Source organism: Pieris brassicae, chromosome 4 (genome assembly GCF_905147105.1).
Source record: "Pieris brassicae chromosome 4, ilPieBrab1.1, whole genome shotgun sequence".
NCBI classification, from domain to species: Eukaryota; Metazoa; Arthropoda; class Insecta; order Lepidoptera; family Pieridae; genus Pieris; species Pieris brassicae.
The window spans coordinates 12,300,010-12,327,927 of record NC_059668.1 but is presented as its reverse complement, the minus strand read 5'-3'; the positions used below and the strand labels follow the sequence as shown (position 1 = coordinate 12,327,927).

Below are 27,918 nucleotides of genomic sequence, written 5' to 3'. Positions count from 1 at the left end.
TATCTTATTCTACTAATAATATTAAAAAGTAAACATGTTGTTCTTATCACATGCCTAATTAATATATTAACATATATGTGTTAAACACATAGATATAATATATACATATTTGGCATTGTCTGTATGCTCGAAGTAATTCAATTCAAACTAATTACATCATTAATCGTAAATAAATATAATTACAACTCAATTTTCTAATGTCATTTATGCAGTGTCAGTTTGACCAGTTTGTTTACAACCATGATAGAAACAACATGTTAACAAATCAGTAAAAATGTTTAAGTATTTGTTTTTGCTATTTGTGTGCGTAGAGTGTGTGTTTCACATTAAATCTGGTGTGACCTTCAAACCTTACCGGGATGATAATGAGCAACCTGCTGATTTTTTTGGATACAGTGTTGTTTTGAACAAATCAGAGTAAGTTATAATCTTTGTTCAAGCAAGGATCTCGCAATCGTTTAGGACCTTTAACACATATTGGCTTAAATATGTGTGCCTGTTATAGACTGTTTGCCGATGTCACAAAGAAACCGGTTCAGCTATGAGTTGAACCATGACTGAAATATTTACTAAATAATTTCTCTCCTTACAAATTCATAATATGTTGTGTGTTATCTGTCAATGTGAACTGGTCTCTAAGATAGCTTTACGACCCCACATACAATTTTTATACCTTGGAATAATTTTATCCTTTGTAAACATAAATAAAATTCAAAATAAATGACTTTAATGAGTCATTCATAATAAAGGATATGATTCATTGTTTTGTCTAATCATTATATATTGAAATTGTTTACCACAGTTTCTCGTTTGTAAATTACAGCCTCGAACAATGTATGTATGACTCTTTTGTGTATTTTTTTTTATTTTGACATGCAGGAGTCATACTTTGCGGTATGTCTCCCATGAATACCTAAAGAGTTTCGATGATCGGACACACTATATGTGCTATAATTTGGTTATTAGTACAAGAATAGTGTAGTCAGTTCTTTTGTTGAAACACTGATCTTATCTGGCCGAGCTACGGTCGCCAAAAAAGGTGGAGCTAAGTTGTCAAGGCTCTTCGACCCACAGCGAATTGACATATAGAAAAAAAACACTGATCATTATTATTATCATACTCCAAACCGAATTACAACCTGAATTTTTTGTCTATTATAGTGCTAAGCAATAAATGTAAAATTAAAAGTTATAAAGTGTGAGTGAAGTAAAAGTGAGTACTCGGTTCGAAGTGCAGTGCGTGGTCATATTTCTACAGTTGTTTCATTATTTTATAGAAGTTACCAGCCTTCTGAGTATACTCACCCACAATTAATATTTCATAAGGAACTGAAACTAGACCCTTAAAGGTTAGCTAGCCCACGGAGGTGGATATAAAGTTTCAATGAATTAAAAATAAACTAAATAATCTGATTAAATGTCAGTTACTTACTATTATAAGATACATTTTTTTTTTCAGAATTTTTATTGGAGCACCCAAAGCGTACAGTATTCATAATCCTACTAATTCAACTGGTCTAGTATATAAGTGTAAATTGCAGCTTAATGTGAAAAATGCCACGTGTAAGTCTTTTGGACTAGCCAATGAGGGTGAGTGATTCATTATTAAATCTGATTATTGACGCCCCGCCGCGTGTGCCGCGATTATAAATATATTTGGTGTAGTGAATATATTAAAACCTTCGTATACAACTAAAAAACATTAAAAATACAATAATCACTACCGATCAATTGTTACACTTTTTTATTGTTATAATTAACTATTTATGTGGTTATTTTATCTGCGATCTCCTTAATATTTCATTGCCTACCGTTCTGCTGTCATGTCTATATAAATATAATACTAATAGCTTTATATGTTATGTCTTCTTAATAAAATCATTTATAGATCTGTACGATTTGAACGTAATTTTGTTGTTCTTACAATTTTATTGCACTCATATCGCAAGCTCGGTACAAAATCTTGACATTGAATCAGGATTGCTACCTCTATTGGGAGTTACAAAGTACCGGCCCAGGTGTCACTCAAAAGACATTCAAAAATAACAATTTTTCAACTTTCATGATAAAAAATTCTTTTAAAGAGCAAGTTGAATAATAAGACAAATACTTTATGATATCATCAGGTTGCATATAATATATATTAATCGATTTTTTACTTTATTGTTTGAACGGGTAGGCTAGAAATGTCAATATAATAATAATATAATATGACTTACACAGACCAAACCTTTACTTGCCATTTTGTTCAAAGATTTGTTCCATAATATTATTTTGCTTATAAATGTAACTTTACAATTAATCGCTATTATTGTCTATTTGAACAAGTATTTTAATATCTTTTCCAGACCCAGACCTTATTTTCAGAAGATTCTCGGTCTACTCCGATTTCTTTAAAAATGATATGTGGTTCGGATCGACAATTGCTGTGGTACCTGGTGGAAAGTTTTTGGTAAATCTTTATTAATACTCCTTCAAAGGTTTTTTTACTTCAGAAATCAAATACATATGACATACCTACGTCCTACTTACACACGAGAGTGTCGAGTTGAGCTCGTGTCGAGCTATAAGCTTCTTAAAATGGAACTCACTTGCGAGCCAATACTCTCAGTATTGACTCATTGGTATTTGTCTATACTAAACATCAGGGAACTCAAGTGACATAGAAAATCTAAAATAAACCCAGTATTCATTTCAATTCTGGCAAAGAACGTCGATTTTATTATATAATAATAATTTATTTGCAAGAATATGGTTCAAAAATGTTATGGTGGTACAATCTAAAGTTCGCATATTCTACACATAATGGCGTGTAAATTTGTGTTAAAGGAATTTTATGTAGAAATTACATACATTATGATTCATATATATATAGTAAATTCTTATATTATTTTATCACTATATCTTCATATTATTGAAATATTTTACTAGTAATAAATATAATAATGTTACATGCAAATAATTTAAAATTAGAACAAGTACACTTATGAACGTCAGAAAAGAAGTTAAATTAATTATAAATTTACATTTACTACCAGTTTGCAAGTCAAGGGCGTAGAGCGAGCAAGAAACATTCCGCCACTCTTTTTAATCGAAGCATTTTAAACTTTGATTGCTATATTATAAGCCAATTTCTTCCCATGTCTACTTCGACAGTTGTACATTTCCTTTGACTTAAAAATTGTTATGTTTTTCTGAACGAATAAGAACATTTCTAAAATAAACATGATATTTTGAGCTTTTTAAACAAAGATTAATATCTAATAAGATACATTTTGATACATTTCCATCAGCGGTAGATATGTTGGTTTCTCCGTTCATTACATCATAGTATAACTGAAGCAAAGTATAACAACATATTTTAGTGAAACTTTTTTAAACATATGTATTATATTTTAGATGTGTGCACCGAGATATTCGACTCCTTACAAAAACACTCACTTGTTAATGAACGGTGGTTGTTACGTACAAGGACAGAAAAGAGGCAATACCCTTCTGCCTTTAAAAGAAATGAGTAAGTAAGATGTTTTATTACCTTTTTAATTCTACAGTGTTAACATGACATGGGTATATGACGTTTGTTCAACATAAATATAGAATACAAGCAATGCGGTTTCACTCTCGTAGATACCAATCTCGTGGCAGTGGAAAGTCTACTAAGTCGGACTATAGATATTTTTTTATTATCATAAAAGTTTCTTTTCTGCAAAACCCGTCAACTTTTAGTCAATACCAACACCAACCAACCAGCTGTGATACTTTTGACATTCAACACCTTTTGTATTCAGTCACCGTGACCACGCACGCTGTAAAGCACGCGAAACGTCGGAAAAATTATTTTTAAAACTATGTAAATAATTATAAGTTTATAATAATACAAATAGCTTTAATCCGGTTACAAAAAAATGTTTTCTTTCAATCATAAAAGTTTTATTTTACTTAGTTTTTGATTTCTTCTTTTCAGATTATTAGATTCATACTTACATTCATAATCCAATAAGTATACAGTTTTTACTTTCCAACGAATATATATCTAAATCATTTTTAAATTCGTAACATCATTTACGTAGAATGTCCGACATTAGTTAATGTAAAAATGCTCTAAAAAAAGTCATTAAAGATTTTTTTCAATCAATCCTGGGGAATTTTAGCTTAATTATTATTAATTGTTGACTAAAAAATAATAATTCAAAATGCAAAACTTTATTCTATAACATTAGCGAATGGATTTGTAGAATTTCGGTATCTTAGAACTTCCCTATACACATTTGTCGTAGTTCTGTTTAGCGGCAGCCAAATAATTTCATGTATTGGAGTTCCGACTTGGGGTAGGCCAACATACAATTGGGCCCATGAGCCATGCGTAAAACATTATTTTTGTAGATATTGATACGTTCTATAGTACTATACATTTTTTTCACACCTTGGGTTAAATTATTGCATTTTTGTTATGGATTCCTATTTTTGAAAATATAGTATATATGTCAGTCAGTTAAAATTCAGCTATTAAATTCAGAATAATTTTGTGTGAAAATATTAAATACATAAATTTAAAAACACAAATGTTTCCTGTTTTTAATATAAGTATAGACCGTATAGTAGCTGTGCTCTACGGTTCAACCAGCATTACTTCGATCTTTTAAATATTATAAAAAAAGATTTCAAGACTATTTACTAGTTATTGGAGTCTCTATCTCTGTAGTTAGTTAATTATCTAAATAGGAAACTTTTGTGGTTAATGTATAAAAATTATGTGAAATTAAAATGGAATGCTTAGATGGTTTGGCCATGTAGAACGCATGATTGAGAAACGGCTACAAGTGGAGTTCGGGAAAATGACGTGATTATAGAAATAATTACATTAACAAACATTAAATCATCCTGGGATGTTCCCCGCCTCGGGCAATGCTTTTTTATAGAAAATATTTTAAACTATTCGCTTAGTTTGTGATATGTAAATACGAATATTGGATTAAGACGAGGCTTTAGAAAGCATAGTGATTGAGTGAGAAAAAGGATTTGAAGGCGTGATCAACGACTAAGAGTAGAAAGAAGTAGTAAGGTAATCCAAAAGATTTGACAATAGCACTCTAAACACTACCAGACAGTTCGCCTTCACAAAAATAGTCTGTTTAAATAATGAAACTATACAAGATTCTTATGCAATTCGATGCGGCAAGAGTGCTGAAGGCTTGTGTGACTGAAAAGTTTTACCGTAATTAGTGTGGCGCTTTCAAAAGCCTTTGGAGGTAGTCACCTCAACGTTATTAAGAACGTAATTTATAAAGACAAAAATATTAAGCAAACGTACTTCCCGCATTTGTATTTTATAGGCGTTAACCTTACTAATAGAACGAAGACACATACATATTTACTTATTCATTTCGTAATTTTAAATCTAACATAAATTATATATAACAAAAAAGCCATAGTAAAGATGGAATACATAATACTGCAAGGCCCAGTTGAACTAGAAAATTAAACACTCCAATGATGACTTAATTCATTATAATTCACTTCACTGATTTTAAGAAAACTGTATAACTTCAAACTTGAACAAAGGAAATGCCCGTGCGCATGTGTCACATTCAAATGAATAACTATTGCACATGCGCACTTGTAGCAAGCTTCTTAAGGATATATTTCATAAAAATGTTTAGAATTTAATTAAATAAATATTAAAAGCTAACAATATTGACAAAATTCAATACATTTAACTAAGTAATACCTAGTATTGTCTTTGGTAAACATAGCATAGACATTGAAAGAAAACAATTTTTAACCGGATTAAAGCTATTTGTATTATTATAAACTTATAATTATTAAGTCGATACCAACTCCGGGGAAATAAATACATATAACACAACTTTCTCTACAGCTGTGATACTTTTTGACATTCAACACCTTTTGTCTTCAGTAACCGTGACCAACCACGCTGTAAAGCAAGCGAAACGTTGGAAAAATTTAAATTGAAAATAATGTAAATAATTATAAGTTAATAATAATACAAATAGCTTTAGTCCGGTTAAAATTTTTTTTTCTTTCAATAAGTAATACCTAATTCGGTTGTGTTGTGTCATGGTGTGAAAGAGAGTGCATACCCGTCAGGGTGTGTATGTGGTGGTGCTTTATGAGGCAGGTGATTTAGCGCTATGGATATTCTTTATACTCTTTTTGAGATTCCGCGGTTGCCTAATTAGTGGTCTTTGTATGTCCAGGCTGCACATTTTGAAATTGATTTTTTAGATAGTTGGTGTTGATGTGAGGAACGTGAAACGCAGCTCGATTACCGACTGGTAATAGACAGACGGACAGATAATAATCTGTTATTCTATAATTATTTTAGACAGACAAGCCTTTATGACTGACGGGTCCAGACAGGAGTTCGGAGAGTACGGCACTCACCTCAATTTCTACGCGTATGGTCAAGCAGGCATGTCCATCAAGGTAACCGAGAATAATACTGTCATTATTGGAGCACCCGGACTATTACAGTGGACAGGTTTGTATGAAGAAATCTTAAATATCTATGGTAATACACACGTTACAGAAATTTGAGGCCCAGACCCTAAAAGGTGGGCGACTGATTTTTTTTTAATATAATTTCTTTGATAGAAAATTTAGTTTAGACTACCTCTGAGTAAAATTGACTGTCGATGTAATTAATCGAAGAGAAATATATATTTTTAGCTTCTATAATATTTCATGCGAAGGGATTTCTTCTTAACATATTTTTTGTTTCACACTCAGCGTAAGTGTAACTTGCATAAAAATAAAAAATATATTGTTCAGCGATTGCAACGCAAAGTTTAAAATTGCACGCCTACATATTAACGCAATATTGTACTCATAGTGAGTGTACTATAAATATATTTATCAATTTTAGGAGGAATAATAGAATACAAGTTTTATCCGGACACTGTGCCAACCAGTAGTTTATTCTTCAGTAAACAACCCGTGACAAATCCATACTACACAAAGGAACTTGGACCAGATGATTACCTAGGTAAGACTAAAATCTTAACCATTTATTTATTACAGTTCTTCATATTAAATGCTATATCTACGGTGTATGTTACAAGCTATCTATTCTAAAATACATGAACTATAATAAACATAAAAAAGAAATAGGGATGTTGTCGTCGGTCAGACCGTTAGGACTGACTTTGCGAGACGCAATATGCAAGCAGACTACATCTATAATAAATTAAATAGGTTGCTTAACATCTACCCTCTTACCGTCTACAATCTAAAAATACGACTAAAGGACTGGCTCATGAACATACCCTACGCAGAGATGGAGCTTCTTCTGAGGCCTAGTATGTAGTACAGACTTTATTCATTCACTCACTGACTCACTCACTCACTCACTCACTCACACACTCACTTATGCACTCCAGTGTGTTGATAACAGTTAAAAATCAATAACAAAAAAAGAAAAAAAAAGTTAATAGAAGATGTAACTAAATTATATATAAATTAAATATTTTAAGGAATGTATAACTAAGTTTGTTATGAAAGAGCTGGAAACCCTGACACAGGTATATTTTTTTCTTAAAAGGGTTCCCAAATCTTACACATTGTAATGAAATTGAACTTAAAATGAATAAACATATTTGATTATTATTATAAATGTTAACAACATAAATGTTAAAAACTAAAAATATTACACATGCAATTTTAGATTTTTTTGTTTATAACAACAAATAGCGGATTAGGTATCAGATAGGCACTGAACAATATTTTTTCTTATTATTATTTTCTATTTCGAATAGATTAGATTCAATTGCCTTTAGCTGGCATAACATTAACGTAAAAGTACAATATTACTTGTAGGTAGGATAAAATATTAACAAATTCTAATATATATAATATATATACAGTAATATAATCACTATATCTTGATGGTTATACTAATAATAATATTAAAACAATAACCGGAGCCACATGTAATTAAAAGCCATTTCTACTCTCTGGTACTCTGCTATTACTAATAGCGATAGAAAATCCCGAATTCAATGTTGTGTGTTTGTACCGCGCCATTGTGTGACGTCATCAACATCCGAAATATTGATAAAACTACATAAAAACTGGACATAAAATTGTCACTATAGGAAGTTACATAGTACCGGCGCAGGTTCTTAGGTTTAATAAACGAAGAAATTATATTTACAATTATGTATTACCTTACAGGGTACAGTGTGGAATCTGGTGTTTTCGAAGCGAATGGGAAAACTTTGTACATTGCAGGTGCACCACGATCTAAATCAGGATTTGGACAAGTAATATTTTAAATTAAAAATGGTTATATTAAAATATTTAAACACATCAAGGCACGCTTTGATATGAATAATAAATCTGAGATCGTTTTCATTTTCGTTTACAGAACTTAAGTTAGAATTTATACCAAAATCGATTTTAAATATTACACGATTTTGAAGATCAAAGATAAGCCATAAACTTCTATTTCGTATTTTTCTTCCAAACGGTGCATGCAATGAGATAAAAAGAGACAGATGACGAGTACTCCAGTCTCCCAGCCAACCTTTGACTATGTGTAATTTGAATTTTCAATATACAGGTACTGATATTCGAGCCGTCTTTTAAAGAGCTAGATCCAATAGAGATCAAAGCGAAACTCGTTGGAGATCAACTGGGCTCGTACTTCGGAGCAACATTATGCTGCACAGATATCAATGGTGACGGGGTCACTGACCTTCTTGTCGGTGCACCAAACTATGTACATAAGAACGACACCATCACATATGACCAGGGCGCTGTTTTTGTTTACTTGACTCAACAACGGGTAATTTATTATTAACTAAAATTACTCGCGGTCTAAAAAAAATTTTTCTTGAGGTCTGCCTTTCTTATTATTTTTATATACCAGGAAATCGGACAGGACGCTAACGTGATCTTAAGTGATATCGCCGCTCTTGGATACACTGAATGCCAAGCTCGCGAGTGCGTGCGTGCCGGCCTATAATGAATACACTATTCATTATGTATGGCTTTATAAATCCAAAATGTTCTCAGTTAGGATAAAAACATGAATCGTTACTCGCTGATATATAAAACACATTAACTTACAATATGTTCATTTCATTTCTTATGTAAATTTGCCTTCTTCCTTAACACTTTATTGTACACGTATAATTTCAGATATACATAATATCAGTCCCTAGAAAACTAATGGTAACTCCAGTTTCAGGATAGCTTTACATTAAAAGCTGTCGGATTTGTCCGTGGTTCAAGTGAAAGTGGAGCACATTTTGGCCTTACAATTGCTGACCTTGGAGATGTAGACGGAGATGGCTATTCAGGTACTCGGCGAAAAGCGACGCTTTGTTACCATAAATAGGTTTATATTTTAGATCAATGACAATACTTTTTTTACTCTTAAATTCGCTTTAAAAAAATATTATAACTGTCATTGATGCTTCAGTAGCATTATTCAGCTTGATATGAGGCAAGAAAACTAATGTTAAAAGAACTTCAATTCTAATAACAAAAAAATATTTTATTTACATGAGAAACTTAATATATACGAACGAGATACAAGTCGTCATCAGCCTTCCGAATTTTAGTCTACTAGGCTAATTTTGATATTTAATGCCCTTTTGGACTGGTTAAAGACGCTAATATTATGAATTTTAGACGGTGATTAAATAATTGCACACCCTCATACTTAATAGAATTCTTCACATAATTTTTACGCCGCTTCGGCAAGTTGAGCAAACTCGCTCGACGAGTATTGCGCGTAGTGGGGTGTTTGATTTTTTTAAACGATAAGCTACTTTCAATTAAGATGCACGTTCTATAAACATATTATAGTTGCTTAATCGTCGTAATTTTGGTTTCTTGGTAGATTTAATTAGTCTGATTCAATATGATAACCAATTTTTATTGTATTATATTTCAGAATGTAATACATAATTAAATTTAGATATTATTTAATGACCTGGATAAGTTATTAGTAAGTACAAAGATCATAGTTTAAGTTACAAAGATCACATTTACGTCCCTTTAGGTGGATATCTTGCAGGGATATAGTGTCTATTTGACTATCCATGCTTATTTATAGGACTGTATATAGGGGTCGGAGCTTTCTGCGTCGAACCAAAACAAATATCATATTACCTCCATGATATACAACAGAAACGAAACATTGAAGATTTTATGCTACACAAGTGAGTTTTTTGTTGATTTTTTAATAACTTGCAGACGTGGCCATTGGCGCTCCGTGGGAAGACAATGGATCCGGTGCTGTGTACATTTATAGAGGAAGTAAAACTGGTTTAAATAGTAAATATATACAAAGAATCCAGGTTGCAGGCGCAAAAACCTTTGGAGGTTCGATTTCTAAGGGTGTAGATATTGATAATAATAATTGTAACGGTAAGATGTTAAATAAATTTTTATTATTATTATAGCCTCCTTATTACTATGAGCAGAGTTGGCCTAGTGGCTTCAGCGCGCGACTCTCATCCGTGAGGTCGTAGGTTCGAACCCCGGCTATGCACCAATGGATTTTCTTACTATGTGCGCATTTAACATTAGCTCGAACGGTGAAGGAAAACATCGTAAGGAAACCGGTTTGCCTTAGACCCAAAAAGTCGACGTGTATTAGGCACAGAAGGCTAATCATCTACTTGCCTATTCGATTAACAAATGATCATGAAACAGATACAAGCAAATCTGGGGCCCAGACCTGAAATGGTTGTAACGCCATTGTTGCTTCTTTCTTTCTTTATTTCTATAATAAATAATATATTTTAACGAGTATATAGTATGATTAATTGTTACATAATATGCATGCATTATAAATTAAAATATTACGATTTATAATCCTTAAATTTAATTTCCAATCATAATTAATAATTTTAATGTGTATGAATTTTAAATGATTAATGAATTAATAAGAACCAAAATCATTAATCATTATGGACCCCTCTAAAGGCCTTCTTCATTTTGCTCCAAATTTGTCTGTCATTTGCGTTGGTGATCCTGTTTTCAAAAGCTTAGTCTTCTATTTGTTGGTCGTAGGTAGTTTACTCTTTTAAAATCAAATAATATTTTATCTGATAGGAAACATTTTGCATTTTAAGTGGATATATAGAGAATTTGTAGTGGAGATGGAGGGTTGTAATCAGTAGTTCTTTTTCAGATTTAGCAGTAGGAGCATACAAATCCAATACAGCATATGTGTTCAGATGTATACCAACCGTGCATGTTGAAGTTAGTATAATTGTGCCAGACGCGATGAATCTTCAGCCAAATGCGACAAACTTCACGGCGCAGTTTTGCATTAAATCCACTGAAAAGATCATGTGGTCCCATGTCAAATTAGGTGAGATGAGAGAATACTGATTTGATTATACTATTAAAGGTGGCAGCTATCTGTGATATAGGTACATACTTTATAAATTGTTTCGTCTATAATACAAAAAAACAACATATGTGTGAACGTACACGCGTTCGAATCTTTTTATTTTTTTATTTTTCGCTTTATTCTCCGTTTGTGTAAAAAAAGGACACTGACGATAGAAAAAAGGTCACCCAATCCCAAAAAAATGTTTTCCAGATAATTTAAGAACTGGACAATTTTTATTTTAAAATGTTGACTATCCTAACTTCAGGGTGTGAAAAAGAAGTATGACTTCATATATTGAAAGAAGATGATATCGCATGCTCAGTGTATTTGAACAGTGTTAGTGCATTGCCGTTCTATTCCGAATTTTCACTTTTAACGTAAAATGATTAATAGATCTGAAAGCAACCGTGGAGGTAGACAGTGAAGGAAACCGCGCTATGCTTGACGGTGATCCTGTGTATAGCGTGTCTATTAAGCCTGGAAACGAGATGTGTGAAGAACAAATTGTGAAAGTACACGTAAGTTGATAATACTCCTGCTGACTCCTTAACTATACGGTTTCTGGTCGATGCGAATTTTGGAGAGGACCTGAAATTACCAATGCCTTTAATAGTTCCCTGGGCGAGAAATTCTATACGATCAGGCACGTCAGTTTACGGGCCAACTGCAAACTGACCAATGTTCTTACAACATTTGAAATTGCGTTCTAAAACTTTATTATTTGATTACGTATTATTCTATCCCACACGGGACTTCAATCCGAGACCTCATAACTTATAGTTGGACAATGTGTTGGACGTTATGTGAAAATTATATATCTGGTATAAAAATACTCCAGCAGTCTTGGCTTAGTGGCTTCAGCGCGCGACTCTCATCTCTGAGGTCGTAGGTTCGATCCCCGGCTGTGCACCGATGGATTTTCTTTCTATGTTCGCATTTAACATTAGCTCGAACGGTGAAGGAAAACTCAAAAAAGTCAACGACGTGTGTCAGGCCCAGAAGGCTAATCACTTACTTGCCTTTTCGATATACAAATGATCATGAAACATATAAAGAAATCTGAGGCCCAGACCTAAAAAGGTTGTATCACCTCATTGATTTATTTATTGTTTTTAAAAAAATACCAGCCTTTTCTCTTTGTAAAGGATATATTTTTAAAACAAGGTTTTGTTTATCAAATTTCTAAATTAAAATTGTATAAAATTTGTTGGCAGCCGACGGCCGATCTATCAAATCCCATTTCAATGAAATTCAATTTGGCGCCTAGCGAAACCTTTCAAGGTAAGGATAGAATTTTCATTTCTAATATTTTTAAGTTTTCCTGGAGATTTTTAATTAAAAACGGTTATAACAATTACTTTTATTAAAATGTAAGGCACGTTTATACACAATATAATTCTTGTAAAGTTTATTTCCAAGTCGTAACCATCTTGTATTTTATAATGGATGTATCAATTTGCAATAATTAGGCACAGTCCTGGTTTCGATTCCCGGAAAAACAATAATAATTTCGACATGGTCATATTGCTGTCAATAGATCAGTCACATTACGGGCTTTCAAACAATAATTCTAACAAGAAGAGTAGTTTTTAAAATATTGAATTCACAAATTTATCTAAAACAGATTACTTGACGATATATAATTTACTATGAAATCTTGTTCGCTATGAAGATAATTACGCCATTTATTTTGAATGCCATGTCACGTGTTATGTTATAAAAACATTAATCATAATGAATGTAAAACTCGATCAGTACATGTGGTTCACAGACAGTAAAAGCTTTCCCTCACACGCTGCCCGCCTGTCAGACGATTCGATATTAAGCACTTCATTTGATATCCAATTAACTAGGGACTGTGGAGACGACCTCATTTGTAGGCCTTTGTTACATATGACTCTAGAATCATTGGACAGGTAAGTTTTGTGTGAAGTTACCATTACATACAATTTCCTTCACATTTGAAGTTCCTATTAAAAAGACTTCTCTTTATCTAAATCTTCTTACATAAAGCATTTAATTAGCTATTTAATAAAAATGTATTAATAGTTTCTTTTCTTCTACTATCTTGATATATAACTTATCCTACTGAAAGTTAGTTAAATACAATTATTAAACTACATTTTGATAATCACTTTTGACAAAAAAATAATTTTATTTATAACACACAGTAACACAATGTACACTTATGAACGTCAAAAACAGAAATGTTTATAAAAAGCTTCTAATTTTACATTCACTGCCAGTTCTCAAATCAATGGCGTAAAACGGAAGAGAAGAACTGGCAATAAACTCTCCGCCACTATTTTTAATCACCAAGTTTTGGTTTAGTCTAGTTTGAGCGGGCCTGATATTACGCAAAGAGACACGGTTTGAAAGAAGTAAATATTATCTTATGTACTCTTCCTTTATGATTCCAGTCCTTACATACCGGGCACAAACCATCGTTTAGGCTTAAAAATTAACATCATGAACAAGGAGGAAGCCTCTTATGGTGCATCAATACACTTAACCGTTCCATCATCGCCAAAACGGCTGCCAAGCGTTTGCTCTCTCGACAACTATAATGTTACGTGTAGATTGCCCTCCCCCTTTTATAGGGGGGAGTCGGTTGAATGGGAAATAGAAGTGGAATACACTCAGACAGAAGATAATAATAAGGTATGCTTTTTGAAACTTGAACAATTTTCTTTTCTGATAAATTTAGTACGACGCTTTTGTAATATATGAAATAATAAGGAACATTTCATAAATACTGTATATATTATTATTTTAAGGACTGTTGACCATAAAGTTGTGTGTTTGTTGACCACAAAGGGTATTAAATTTTTCGCATTTGTTATATTATTTAATGACTTTTTTATTAATGTCAAAGTTAAAGTCAAAATCATTTATTCATATAGATAACACAATGTATACTTATGAACGTCAAAAAAAAGAAATGTACATTAAATGCTTCTAACTTTATATGTACTGCCAGTTCTCAAATCATGCAATGCAATATGCAATCATATTGAAAACACCGAGTTGTTTTTACCAATCATTACGTTAATTATTGGCTCATAAAACTTAAAACAGTTTCAGTTTTGAAAATACTTGTACTGCAATGTGTATATTTTCTCGCTAACAGCACTAAAAAGAAATAAAGTTATCGCTAAACAATATTTAATTTATTTTGTTTGCAGGAAATACCAATAGAAGTTGAGTTGCACGTACCCTTTTACCGAGGCACTGACATGGAAAAAGTTGTGAAGCAACTAACGATATTTGTAACTCCAAAAGCAAGTTTTTCTATCAGCGGGTAGGTCTTTGTGTTTACCTTTTACCGTGGTACTGTGAATATTTTTAAAGTACATACAAAATGTCTCGTAGTAGTGTCTTTTTAGTTCAAATGTCAGTGTCAAATGGCAAATAGTCTTCTGCATTTGCTTGCCTGATTGTTTTTCTTCTTCTGTGTATACCAATGAAAAATAGTTTTTATTGAAAAACACGGGATTTATGTCGTAAACGTATTGAAAAAAACTTAACACTTGATTTTACGGAACTGATTAGTTATTTTTGTGGGTGATTTTTTTTGTATGACAAAATTAGTTTACGTTATTATATTTCCGTGCATTGTAACTTACAATTAATAGTTAGTATATTCAATTACGTCGACGTCCGTAGTTTCACAACTAAGGGTTCTTTAAAGCATTTTTTGTCACGCATCACCACTATGTGGAAACCATTGAAGTGAGCCGGAAGGCCGGTAACGCACTCGCGAGCCCTCTGAGATTCACTTTACCACAGATGAGTATTTGGGGCCTGTTCTATAAAATACGAAACTTATTTTAAATTTCTTTTTAGGAAACCGTTGCCAAATGCGACGATCTCTGTATCAAGAGATAAGTTTAATGACCGTGACAGAATTCACTTCGTTCACAATTTTGAGGTATTCAATAACTTACATCAATTTATACCAAAAACATTTTTTCAGCCCACTAGCATTTTAATATAACCGACTAGCCACTTTAACAATAGCAGCACTTCAATTGATTTGCAAACACTTAACAAACGTTACATGAAAGTTTGTAAAAGCCCTTTAAAAAGCGCTATAACTTTAAAAATGATTTTTTGGTATCAATATCAAAAAGTGGCTACTAAAAAACTTAAATTACTAAGTATCCAGAAGAAGATATATTTTTTATTTGATTAAAGATTTAATAGAATGTAAAAAAAAAATTGATTACCATAAATACCATTTTTATTTATAAAAAACTTAGGGTAATTGATATTTTAAAGATTTTCTTTTTGTCAAATTATATATAAGGGATGAAAAAAGACAGAGTATTAATAATGGGGAATTTGTATGTTGCCTGTACAAGATCGCTTGTATTCTATACAATATTATCGATAAGAATATAGCTTTTTCCATAGGTTATAAATTTGGGCCCATCTGATTGTTTCAATTTGTCTGCGCAGCTTCTCATACCGGACAAGGTAAATAAAACAGCTATTAAAAAAATTATTTTCTAGAAACAGAATCCTCCATTGTATTACTAACATAAGCAATATATATGGAGTATAATTTTTTATCGAAAAGTAAGGTTTATAAACAAGTTCGGTGTGAAATCTTACCCTTATTAATATGTAAAATTAATTGGAGTAACTCATAATATCTTAACGCATTTCTTGGTAAAAAACACACACATGAATTATTTCGAACTAGCAATTAAGACATCCGCTTTCATCTAAATATAGTAAATGAGGTTTTATGTAATTGCAACCATTTTTATTCTATTAACGTGTTCTGTGTCTTTTGTACTCCAAATAAAAATAAGCCATAACTAAAGTTATTTACATACAACAATATGTACTTCACGCCTTTTAAAATATTAGTAGAGATCGGTGCAAAGTATCCCGTTAATAATCATCTAGCAACCAACTTTAACATATTAAGTTAAATGTTAAGGGAAATTTCTAACATTTAAAACCAATAATAGTACCTCCGAGCTTTGCTAATAGTACAATTATCGAGAATCGAACCTCTATTAGTTAAAACTTGGTAAATCGTTTGGGATTTAATGAGGCAATTAAACCTTTTTATAAACACTACTTAATGTAAAGAAGAAAAGTAGTATTTGGGTTCAATTTCTGGCGTTCAATTATAAAGTACGCTCTTTGGATAACTTTTGTCTATCTAAATTCAACACTTTTACAGGTGAACATATCCAATAAGATAAAAGGATGCTCTGAGGGGCCCGTGATCGAGTGCTCGTGGTCCATTCCCGCCAAAGTTTCTCTACCCGTCCTTGTACCCTTGTACATTGACTTGGACAGATTTGGTTAGTTCATGAAACTTTTATTGAGTAAGAATTTTAAAGGAAATTATTAAACATTGTCAAATACTGCCCATAACAATACTGCAAATATCTTCTAGTTTAATTATTCTTTTTTTGAGAAGACATTGAACTTGAGTATGACCTACTCTAATGCATGGAAATGAGAGCCAAATCATTATAATTGAAGCAGTGTTACCAAAACCCTGAAAAAGTAGGTATGGTACAAACAGAAAGAAGCTAATGTCAGCTATAGCCAGGCATATAACTAACAAAGGATTGGTTAAGTCGTAAGCCTCTGACGTGACCGTTAAATTAAAATTTGATCGTACCTACTAATTATAGTGATTGGCCAAAGCCCTCACAACCCACCAGAAGTGTAGAACTAGTCAGAAACTTTATTATTTCGAGTCCCAGGCTTCACCCGTAACCCTTTACGTACACGGCCTTGTGGGCAAGGTTTCGTACCAAGACCTAAGAAATAATGATTATTCTTTATAATCTAAAAATATTCTGGATAAAGATTTACATAAGCTAATACTGTTGTTTTAGGTAATTTTTTAGAAGAGAATCCTATTTATAATATAACGACAAGTCTTATGCTAGTGGATGAGATAAATAGGTGAGTTTAATACTGAATTATATCCTTAATAAGTTTAAATCGCTCTAATTGCACTCTTTTAATTAAAGTACTCTTTCCTCTCTTTCTGTATAACTACGTTTACGCTGCGATGAAAAGAGCCAGGTACGTACTTTAAATACGTTAGTGCAAATTGAGTTATTATGAATAAGGGAATTTGTACTCAACATGATTGTAATTAGCATGCGATTATTCGTAGCTATATGAATAATATCGTCATCTAGGGCATTGAAATTTAAGACATTATATTTTTGAAGTTAAACTTCTTTATCGGCGTTGTCAAAAAAAAATACCGTCACATTTTTCGGTTACGCGTCATAGTTTTTCGTTACGCGTCACATTTTACCGTTACGCGCCATATTTTTCATTGCAAAAAAGAAGAATTTTAGAATTTTTCCGTCCCTATCACGATATTTCGAAGAGTTTCGAAGCCATTCATAACAAAAATATATAATAATGACAGTAATCATTCTATTCTTCTGAAATTCTGTAATAATCTTAGTTACTACTAAGATTATTATATAATATATAACTAGATAATTATAAGATAAAATTAGATAATTGTATTATTTGTATTCATCTCTATGATAGTAAAAGCCTTTTGTTTAACTTTATTTAACCAATTTCTGTAAAGTTACATATAGAAGATCATTTTTCAAAAAAAAAATCATAAAGTAATTTCACTTCTTAGGTGTGTACACGTACACATTTTTTATATAGAAAGCTGATTAATTAATTAAAGGTCAGGTTAGATATTAATATTAATCTAAATTACCTTAGGAAAACGAAAAAACTAAGGAAAATGATTCACATTTAAATCAAGACAGATATTTATATTTGTTTTTATTACAGAATGTTAAATATAACGACAACTCTATCATTGGAGCCTTCACAGCCCATGTGGCCTGTGATAGTAGGTTGTATTGCAGGGATACTGCTGCTAGCTGTTATAGTATTCGTTATGTATAAGGTGAGACTATTTTTTTAAAATAAGTTCTAGATAAAGAGAAGTGTAACATTTAAATTATCCTTCAAGATAAATTAAATCTTTTCAATGTTAGAAACAAAGCTTTGTCTCTTTGATACACCAAGACACAATTTGATAGAATGAGACGAAACAAATGAGAAAAAAAGCAGTGTATTTGGACTGTATTTTTGTAATTAAGGGATTATTTTGGTATTAACAAATTCATCTTAGGGACCTTCAATAAAAGAGCGTATGAATTCTTAAAAGGTCGGCAACGCACTCGCGCCACCTCTGGCTTTGAATGTCCAAGGGCTGCAGTATCTATTAATTTTTTTATTGAAGTTCACCACATCATACATATATCTATAGTATATAGTACAAGCTTATAAAATATTCATGAATCGTGGAAACAATTACAAAAAATAGCATACAATAAAAATACATAAAATAGAATTAAAATATTAGTAACTTGTTATTGTTAAGTAAAAAAATAGGACTGGCAAAACAGCGGGTTAGATTAGAGATAGGCTAATGATGAAATGAGCCTTCTGCCCGTTTGCCCCCTAGAAAAGCGTAAAGTTATATCTCTTAAATAAAAATCCTATATTGAATCGTGTTTATTGATAAAAATGATTCGATCTCTTCCAACAGCTATAGATAACATAATTTCAAGACAGTTTTCAGAATGTTATGTTCAATTTAAGAGAAAAGGGTGACAAATAATTTTGACAAACCACTTACCGTTTAGATAGTTATTTCTGTATATCGGAGTTCGGATTATTTAAGGAGAAAACACAATTTGATTTTGCCAATTCGTTTTTTTCCACCTTGTAGCGACATCTAGAATCTGCGATTACAAATCACTGAGATGATGTCATACCCTGAAACATATGACGTCTTCTCAAAGTTAGTCCGTCCGCTAAGGATATATTAATATTTCGACCTTAGCCATTGAGGTCTTCGGGTCGGAAGTTAGATTAGTTGGATTTTAAATAGTTTTAAATAGTTACAAAACATTCTTTGTAAGCCGAACAAAAAAAAATAGAAATTTTGTTATTTTTCAGTATGGATTCTTTTCCCGCCAACGTCGCGAAGACTTAAAACGACTTCAAGAGCAATGTCAATCAGAAGCAAGCACTTCTATGCCCGATATCAACTTCGCTGCAGAAGAATCCACCGCGGAGCTATTGTCAGACTCAGAATAGCAAAATTAAGCCATAGATTAGAAACTAGTACAGTACCACCAAAGATAATACTGTAAAATGACCTTTGGTACCTCCGCAACTCTATTTAAAAATAGGCACTACGGTATATTTTGTCAATTTTCAAGAGTCATATTAATCCTTGATAATTATTACGCCTTCAAGTTGTAAACTAATACGAGATACGTGAGAAAATATTCTCACGTATCTCGTATGCATAACATTATATTTAATAAATATAATGTTATGCAATAGTCACGCTACATTGCTAATTGTTTTAATAAAATATAGTATTCGTCAGAATATTCAAGTTATTTAAAAGCTTTTCTATCGTTTTCATCTTATAACTTTCCAATTTTAGCTCTTTATGTATTTATTCGTCACTGTTAAGCTATACTAAGTGAAGCTGATATATATACTTCATACATAGGAACCTCTAGAACAGTGCTTCCCTAGGTAGGGCAATTTGATTCGTTAACATTTTCCTAGTAATTTCTTCCTTAAACCTATAATTTAAGTTACTTCAGTGAATAATTATTTTTCTAAATATTAAAAATTATGTATATTATATACTAAAATATTGGCTGGGAAACACTGCTCTAGAAGAAATAATCATCTCGATTTAAGAGTGTTTCATAAGACTGTACGATAATTCTAAGTGAAATCAATTTATGTCACGTTTCTTTTGAATATTTGGCAATAATATTATAAACTCAAATCTTTATTGCATTCCTTATGTTCATCATTTTACACGTTTATAATTTATTACAATAAAGACCTTTGTTAGGCACAGCAATGTTGTGAGAGAGCATGTTTTATTATAGTTAATTATATTCTTATTCAGTTTTATATGTATAAGATGTTGTATATTATTTGTAACATTGATATAAAAATATCAAATTTATGTGCATTTTTACACGTAAGCTGTATAATGATTTAAATAATATTGCAGTTAACATATTTTTACGTCTGTTTTATTGGTTGTTTGTCATATCAGCTATGCCAACCATTTATTTAAATCTTGCACAGATTTGGGATATGATAGCTAATGTTATTTTATAAAGTAGACATAGACCACTTAGAAATTATAAGTTTATTTTTAATCTCTTTAAACAATTTTTTTCTAGTCCAACTTTTATAGCATTTATTAAACATGAATTAATTTGAGCGAATTTTACAAATTTTATGTAGCGAAGACAAAATATTGTTTAAACGAGTGAAGTTTGTATAGATCATTACTAAGTTTACTTTTAAACTCCATGTATTACTTATATTATCAAAACAAATAATAAAAAAAATGATCACACATTTAGTTAGTTGTTTTATTCGTAGGTTCGAAGCCTGGGTGTACACAAACCAGCTTCCATTTTTAAGTAGCCTAAAAAGCGAGGACTGTGAGATGTGTGTACAAATTTATATGTAATAAATGTCAGGAGAAAATGTTTAGTAGATGTTTTAGAAATCTGCACCCATTCATATATTTAGAGAAATAAATAATTACTCTAATAATTATATAAGTACGGGATGCCTATACCAATAGGTATACCCCATAAGGTAACAGACGGACCCCTACGTTTAGCATCAGAGGTTCAACGTGGTGAAATTTACTTAAAGCTATAAGCTATTCACACCTATATAAAATTACTTTCGTGAGCTGTTGCTGTATCGCGCACCTTTAGCTATAAAAAATTGAAGAAATGTTCAATTGAAATCTGAACAAGTACCTACGTTTAAGGAACTTCCTCTATCATACGACTTAAGGAACATACATGATAGAGGAAAAACATCGGAAACCTGCAGACCTAAAAGCATGTGAAATAACCTGTGACAGAGGTTATTTCACCAGCGCAATCAGTCAATCCCTTCCTAGTGGGAGTGCCATGCTGTTGCCTCCTGGCTTCAGCCAAACGGGCAGGCACGACCGAGCGCAGAAAACCGGCGTAAAATGATACAAAAGGTTCGCCTTCTTGTACTCGCGTTTCGTGCGGTGAAAAAGATTCCCGGAGAGAGGAAACCGGCTTGCCTTAGACCCAAAAAGTCGACGTGTATTAGGCACAGAAGGCTAATCACCTACTTGACTATTCGATTAACAAATGATCATGAAACAGATACAGAAATCTGAGGGCCATACCTAAAAAGGTTGTAGCGCCATTGAATTTTTATATTTTTTATAAAGATATTATCCATATTTCGTATTTACGTATTTAATAATAGATTGTGACTGATTTGGTGAGAATGATCATGCGTAAATAGTATCTACCTAAATACATCTCTTTTTTTTCTAAAAAATATTTCACAGTTAACGTTTGTAATAGATTTATTATATTATTGTTTATGGTTGAATTCAATTGAATGTTGATTTTTCATTTTATTTTGATATTTTTATAAAGTTAATTTTTAAATAATTAATTATTACTTATGGATAAAATGGATAAAAGACCAAGATCACAGGCCGGTGAATATTGACCAAGCGATGATCCACGCAGTCTGTTTTAAGTCCCATATTATTATTGTATGCACGAATAAATTCGTATTTTTCTAAGATTCAATCATTATACGATTCAACGTTAAACCTTAATAGTTAGGAAGACGGACCATTTTTCCAAATTAAAACTTCTAATACAAGCACTTCGTAGTGAATTTAATGCGATAGTACCTCAATTAAATATTGAGCAAATGAAGCATAATCCTCAATTCACTCCTTCGCAACCTACCGCAACCATACAGGGTAAGCTACTGGAAATTAAAAGTACTACAGTTGAGGAGAAATTAGATCATCCAAAGTTAAAATTGCCTCCAATTAAATTACCACAATTTAATGGCGACCCAAATAATTGGACTTCATTCTACGAAGCCTATAACCATTTAGTGCACAACAATAGGTCAATTTCAAATTTCGAAAAGGTGTTCTATTTTTGTGGGCAACTAACAAGGACAACTTAGTGTGATCGCCAGCGTAAACCCAACGGCAAATAATTATGATTTAATTTATTCTACCTTAATTGACAGATATCTAGCTTGAATCTACCTTAAGACATACGGGCTTTTATTATTTGGATAATATTTTTAATTTTAAAACATTAACAAGTTCTTCTACTTTCTCATTCTTCTTCTTCTAGCTTTTGAAAAACTAGAAATACCTAATTAATTGTATGATTTGTTTTTATTTTTAGCAGTTAAGAAATTAGACGACGAAACAATTATTTTATTTGAGAATTCTTTTGGAAAAGAGAAAATACCTTGTTATACGCAATAAATTATTATTTTAAGGAAACAATGTAAAGTTTTGGGACGAACAAATTCTACTAGTATAAAACCGGCTAATATTAAGTATTCCAAAGTATTCAAAAATATTTTGTAACATCTAATTCTGATCAAACTAATTCAAAATGTCCTTTATATAATAGTAAAAATCATGATCACTTATACAGTTGACCTGATATTTAAAATTAACTAAATTATTGCGTGAAACATAAAAACCACAAATTGTAATTCTGTTATAACGTTTTATAAAACGTGCAATTCTAATACGCACAATACATTGCTGCATTTTTCATAAAATCCCAGTTTATTTGAAAAACAGGTTCGAACGAGTTATTGCGTTGCCCTATAGACAACGGCTTTCAAAATCATTTTATAACAACTGAGTTTTGTAAAAAGTTACTATTAAATTAGAAAACGTTTTCCGAACCTATGTTTGTGAACAGGTTTGGTGGCTGTTCGAATGGTATAAAAGGGCGAACCAATACAGTTATATTAGTTTCTCGTTTTGGCAAAAATATTAAGTATTCCATTAATTCTTTAATCGTGAAACGTATAACTGATTATTTACCCACTTCTAAGATTGAGAGACCGATGTTGGAACATTTGTTTACCGCTCGCCGATGATATGTTGATTGGTACGCAGCTGTTTTCGAAACTACTCAAGCAGGGTCGTATCTAGGGACCGTATGGTATGCCTGATGCTATTCAAACGACATTTGGTTTTATTTTAATAGGTGAAGCGCCTTTTTTATCTTCAAAGTTGAATATAAAAAGTTTGTCGGCTTTATACTCTAACTCGGGTCGGGTTCTAAAGAGATATTAGAAATATTTTGCGGCAATTCTGGGAGCTTGAAGAGCCACCATCTGTCTTTCGCTTCCGTTAGTGAGGAAGAGGAAGAGTGTCACGCTTATATAAAATTATAACGTGTCGTATCTCACTCCCATTCGAGAAAAGACCTCTTAATTTCAGTTCATCTCTGGCTAAATGGCGGTTTATGTCACTCGGACGTAAATACATATCATCAGTATACAGTCATCGCCTACTTATCGCGAGGCATATGACAAAATATTCATTGAATATCTGGAAAAGGATTATATTTCTCCTGTAGTAGATCGCTGCAACAATGTAGGATATATTATTTTACATCACGGCGTAATTCGTGAGTCACCTATGAGCAACAAAGTCAGAATGGTGCTCGATTCTACTGGGATACCGGTAGTAAATGTAAATTTACAATTAATTTGACTTCTTTTTGACGTTGATAAGTGTACTTGTTTACCTATACGAATAAAGTTATTTTGAGTTTGAGTTCCAGCGAGAAGACATAGAATTCTTTTGAGTCGTAACATATGCGTCGCATAATGTGGCCTCCATACAACTGTACCGTATTCTAGAATACCACTGGCCATTTTCTGGCATTTTTTACTTAGTAAAGTCAGTTCTAACCCGTAATTTATATATTTTTATAACGTAGTCTTATTTTATTCGTTTCTTTTAACGTTCGAATAAAGTTTCGATCAAACCATGGAGGATACCGATTTTTACTAGATTTGCTTAAAGAGACATAATTTTACAATGATGTACAGAGTATTCGAAAATTTTATTGCAATTTTTTTAACATGGAATAGTTGACGGGTGGAGGAAAGTAAACTACACAGAACGGCGGTTCCACTCGAACCCAGATGTCTTCAATATCGGATTCCCAACTAATAATTCTTTTGGATTCAATTTTCTTTAAGATCGCAATAATGGTACCACCTCCATCTTTTTTGTGAGAGTTTAAGGTCTCCGACTGGTCCCGCCTGCAAACCACATACTGTTCATCAAACAGCTCTGAACTACTGATTGAGTCTTTTAACTATGATTCAGTTAAAAATATAATATCACAATTGGTACAAACCAATTGAGTTTAAGAAGATTTAAGGATCCCGTGCTTGGAGTGGGTGACACAACCGTTGTTGGTAAGTGCTTGTCCTTAGTCTGATCGATTATTCGATTCCTTTTTTTATGTTACTCGACAGCCGCGACACGCGACAGCCGAACCCGCGCATAGTAATTTACCGAGGGAAGGGAGCATCCTGGATAGAGCTTCCGGATACCCAGGCCCACACACTCGTCATACATTCAGGCGGTTGTAATGCTCCTATAAACAAATATCTTGCTGAAGTAAACGACGCTTTGAGGACATGCACAACTGATCCATTTTATGACAATCTCCATGTCTTCAAGTCTAAGATACTACAGCCATTGTTCCGTCAATACACAATTTAATTTAAATTGTGTATTGTATTTCTGAATCTGTTTTTTATTCTCTTTTATCATTGTAATATTTTTTCCTTTAAACGTTGTGCACACTTGTTATTACGTACATGCATGTACTGTGGTTTTTTTTTATGTTGTGTATGCTAAGTATCTGTATGTGTTTCGTTAGTGAGCCTTACAATATTTTATTTTTATTTATTTATTTTATCAATGTATTCCTACAGCTACTCATTAAACAATATTCAAACAATTACATTTTACACAAAAACCAAAAACGGAAAACACATTCAAACATACACATAAAACACAGTTTTACCTATTTATACAAAAAATATAACAAAGTACACATGCATACTAAATTTTAAATTATAAGTTCTAGGATTCATTGATCCTTATAATAAATATTTAATATAAAGGAAGAATAACAAAGCCATTATTAAGTATGTAGTAACTAAAAGTATGACATTATAAAAACAATTCTAATACATATATCGTATTTAAAAAATACCGATAAATTTTGTAAATTTTTATTTTTTTGGTAATAGCTTTATTAGGGAGCTTTATTTCCGTAGGCGGCTTTATATATTATGTGTAATTGTCCCTTTTTTCATTCGTTATGTTACACCTTTTAATATATTTAAGGACAAATAGGTTAAAAGTAAACAAGCAAAGTCAAGTAGCTTTGAAGCTATTTCCACTTGCTTAGGAGTAATTTATTTGGAAGCAATCAAGACGTGTAATTTCCGAGTCGGAGTCAGTTTAAGTAAATAGCGGGTGAGATTGTCGAAATTCCAATAATAGTATCTTTAACGATCTTCTAAAGACAAATATCTATGTATACGTATAACAAAGAACAAAATTTATTTCACTAAAATTATAACTTTAGTGAAACTGTTGTTTAATATTTTCTTACATATATTTTCAAAGTGACAGACTAAGAGTACCATTATGAACTATCTCGCTATTCCGTGTACATTTAACAGATTTTTTAGCATCTAAACGAGTCCACGGAACTCCTAAACGGCATCGCAGCCCATGGACACCTATTTAAGTGGGTACCAGCCTTTGAGAAAGGATTATGCGCTACAATTCCATGATTGAAATTAACAATTTAAAATGAAAACAAAAATACTGTTTTCAATATAATTTCACGCAGTTACTGAGTTGTAAAGTCAATTCGTTAAAACCTTCGTATTTCGTAAGCAATTTTTCAATTTCTACTCGATACGTTTATTCTACTTTTGGGGACAATTGAAGTGATTTTTAAAGATTTAAAAGGAATTGAAAGAATCCAAATAAATCTTTGTAAGTATCCAAATAAATTTAAGGTAGGTTTATCGCAATATAAATCTGGGGTTTGAATTCACTTTTTAACCTGCCTTGAGAATCCTGCTACGAACTTTTGGATTTAAAAACCATGGCAGTTAAACAACGTAACGAATGATGAAATTGAAAGTAATATTATTTTTATTTGTCTATATTGCTTTCTATTGAGTCTACGTTTTACGAGACGAAAAATACGAGAAAAGAATGGATTTTGGTCTTAAATGTAACATAAACCATCTCATAAACAATCAACTTGAAGCTCCGCGTTTAGTAGAATTCATGCAAGTAAGTCTCCCTAAACAATAATTAATTATGTCTTATCTTCAAGTTACTAAATAAAATACTACGTATTTTTATCGGCTAAATGTTGTTTCTTGAAATTGATAGATTTATTGGAAATAAAAATATCCTTAAGAAAATGATAGTTTACTTGCAAGAGTTTTAACCAAACTTATAATACACTAAATAATTCACTGGCATATTATAAAAAAAAAATTACGTATTAAAATAGATACAGGATATAGAATGGGATAAAATCTTAAGGATATAAAAATATCATCCACAAAAAATCATAAAAGAATATTATGATATTTTAGAAATACGCCATCTTTAGACGTTGTAACGAAATACATTTTGGTGATTATTTAGGAGCGCTGTGATTTGAAATGTAATAAATAACACAAGTGTTAGATGTCGCTATAGAAAAAACTACACAGAATGTTTAAATTAAAAGCACCGAGGTGTCGCTATAGAAAAGACTACCCAGAATGTTTAAATTTAAAGTATCGATTATAAGATATAAAATTTGATATTGCGGGCTACTCGATTGCGAGGAAGCTCCACGATGTACTTAATGCGGCGCCCGATACGTAAGTTCATGCCATTTTCATACATGTATATCTTATTTTACGTGTGTGATCTTTGTGAGCATAAATTTAATACTGTATTGTTTCATTGCTTTATAATTTTAATTTTGTTTTATATTATATCCAAATGATTTTGTCATTGTTATTTGACAGTTAATCTGTTTTTGAGTCAGTGGCTTTACATAGTATAAAGATATAATGTTAAAAAATTATTATGACTCGCGTGAAAAAAAAAGATAAATTGTAATGCCAAATGAATGCTATGTAATGAAATTCTATGCTTATGGTGCCTCACTATTCTCTTGAGGCATAATTCCGTCGATTGAAGTCATCGTTACGCTTATAAAACACCGAATGAGAAAAATGTGCAGCTGTTGCCCGTACAAATCATCAATTGCTCTTCAAATTTATCAGGCGCAAAACTTTATAAAAAAATAATTTATTGATAAATTGTTATGTCTGTCCATGAGCTGTTCTTTAATTAGGTTTACAGCCCAGCTTTTAGGAGCCTATTATATACGTTTCATTCTACATCATTTCTCCGCATATTTAAGTTGTTTTCCGTTATTTAAATATACTCGTTACATGTATGTAATGTATATTTTCAGTAGCTATTGCTTATCTTTAACTTAGTCTAAATATAAAAGACTCATTGCGTCATGAACCGTTGTATGAAAGTTCAATAAGTTGTATTAACA

At 31.8% G+C, this 27,918-nt stretch overlaps 1 protein-coding gene across 3 annotated transcripts; it reads left to right on the top strand.

The window, feature by feature from the left end:
* The first annotated feature begins 207 nt into the window (after nucleotides 1–207).
* On the top strand, nucleotides 208–19,691 carry LOC123708086 (integrin alpha-PS3-like). 3 transcript variants are annotated; one of them, XM_045658584.1, is made up of 22 exons: nucleotides 208–417; nucleotides 1,460–1,590; nucleotides 2,349–2,452; nucleotides 3,400–3,514; nucleotides 6,347–6,502; nucleotides 6,887–7,006; nucleotides 8,194–8,282; nucleotides 8,582–8,806; nucleotides 9,212–9,323; nucleotides 10,225–10,398; nucleotides 11,168–11,350; nucleotides 11,768–11,892; nucleotides 12,589–12,655; nucleotides 13,146–13,290; nucleotides 13,795–14,035; nucleotides 14,560–14,675; nucleotides 15,221–15,305; nucleotides 15,791–15,853; nucleotides 16,575–16,698; nucleotides 17,245–17,314; nucleotides 18,185–18,302; nucleotides 19,364–19,691. In XM_045658584.1, the coding sequence occupies exons 1-22, from the start codon at nucleotides 275–277 to the stop codon at nucleotides 19,502–19,504; spliced, it is 2,847 nt and encodes a 948-aa protein (XP_045514540.1). In that variant the 5' UTR covers nucleotides 208–274; the 3' UTR covers nucleotides 19,505–19,691. The 3 variants fall into 3 exon arrangements, with proteins under 3 accessions (XP_045514540.1, XP_045514539.1, XP_045514541.1); XM_045658583.1 differs by having other exon boundaries at nucleotides 9,206–9,323; XM_045658585.1 differs by lacking the exon at nucleotides 208–417 and adding an exon at nucleotides 860–1,349 and having other exon boundaries at nucleotides 9,206–9,323.
* Nucleotides 19,692–27,918: the final 8,227 nt, after the last annotated feature.

Coding starts and splice junctions, on each gene's coding strand:
- LOC123708086 (XM_045658583.1), top strand. CDS start 275: ATGTTTAAGTATTTGTTTTTGCTATTTGTGTGCGTAGAGTGTGTGTTT. Junction 7,007..8,193: donor TGGACCAGATGATTACCTAG/GTAAGACTAAAA, acceptor ATTACCTTACAG/GGTACAGTGTGGAATCTGGT. Junction 8,807..9,205: donor TTTACTTGACTCAACAACGG/GTAATTTATTAT, acceptor TGGTAACTCCAG/TTTCAGGATAGCTTTACATT.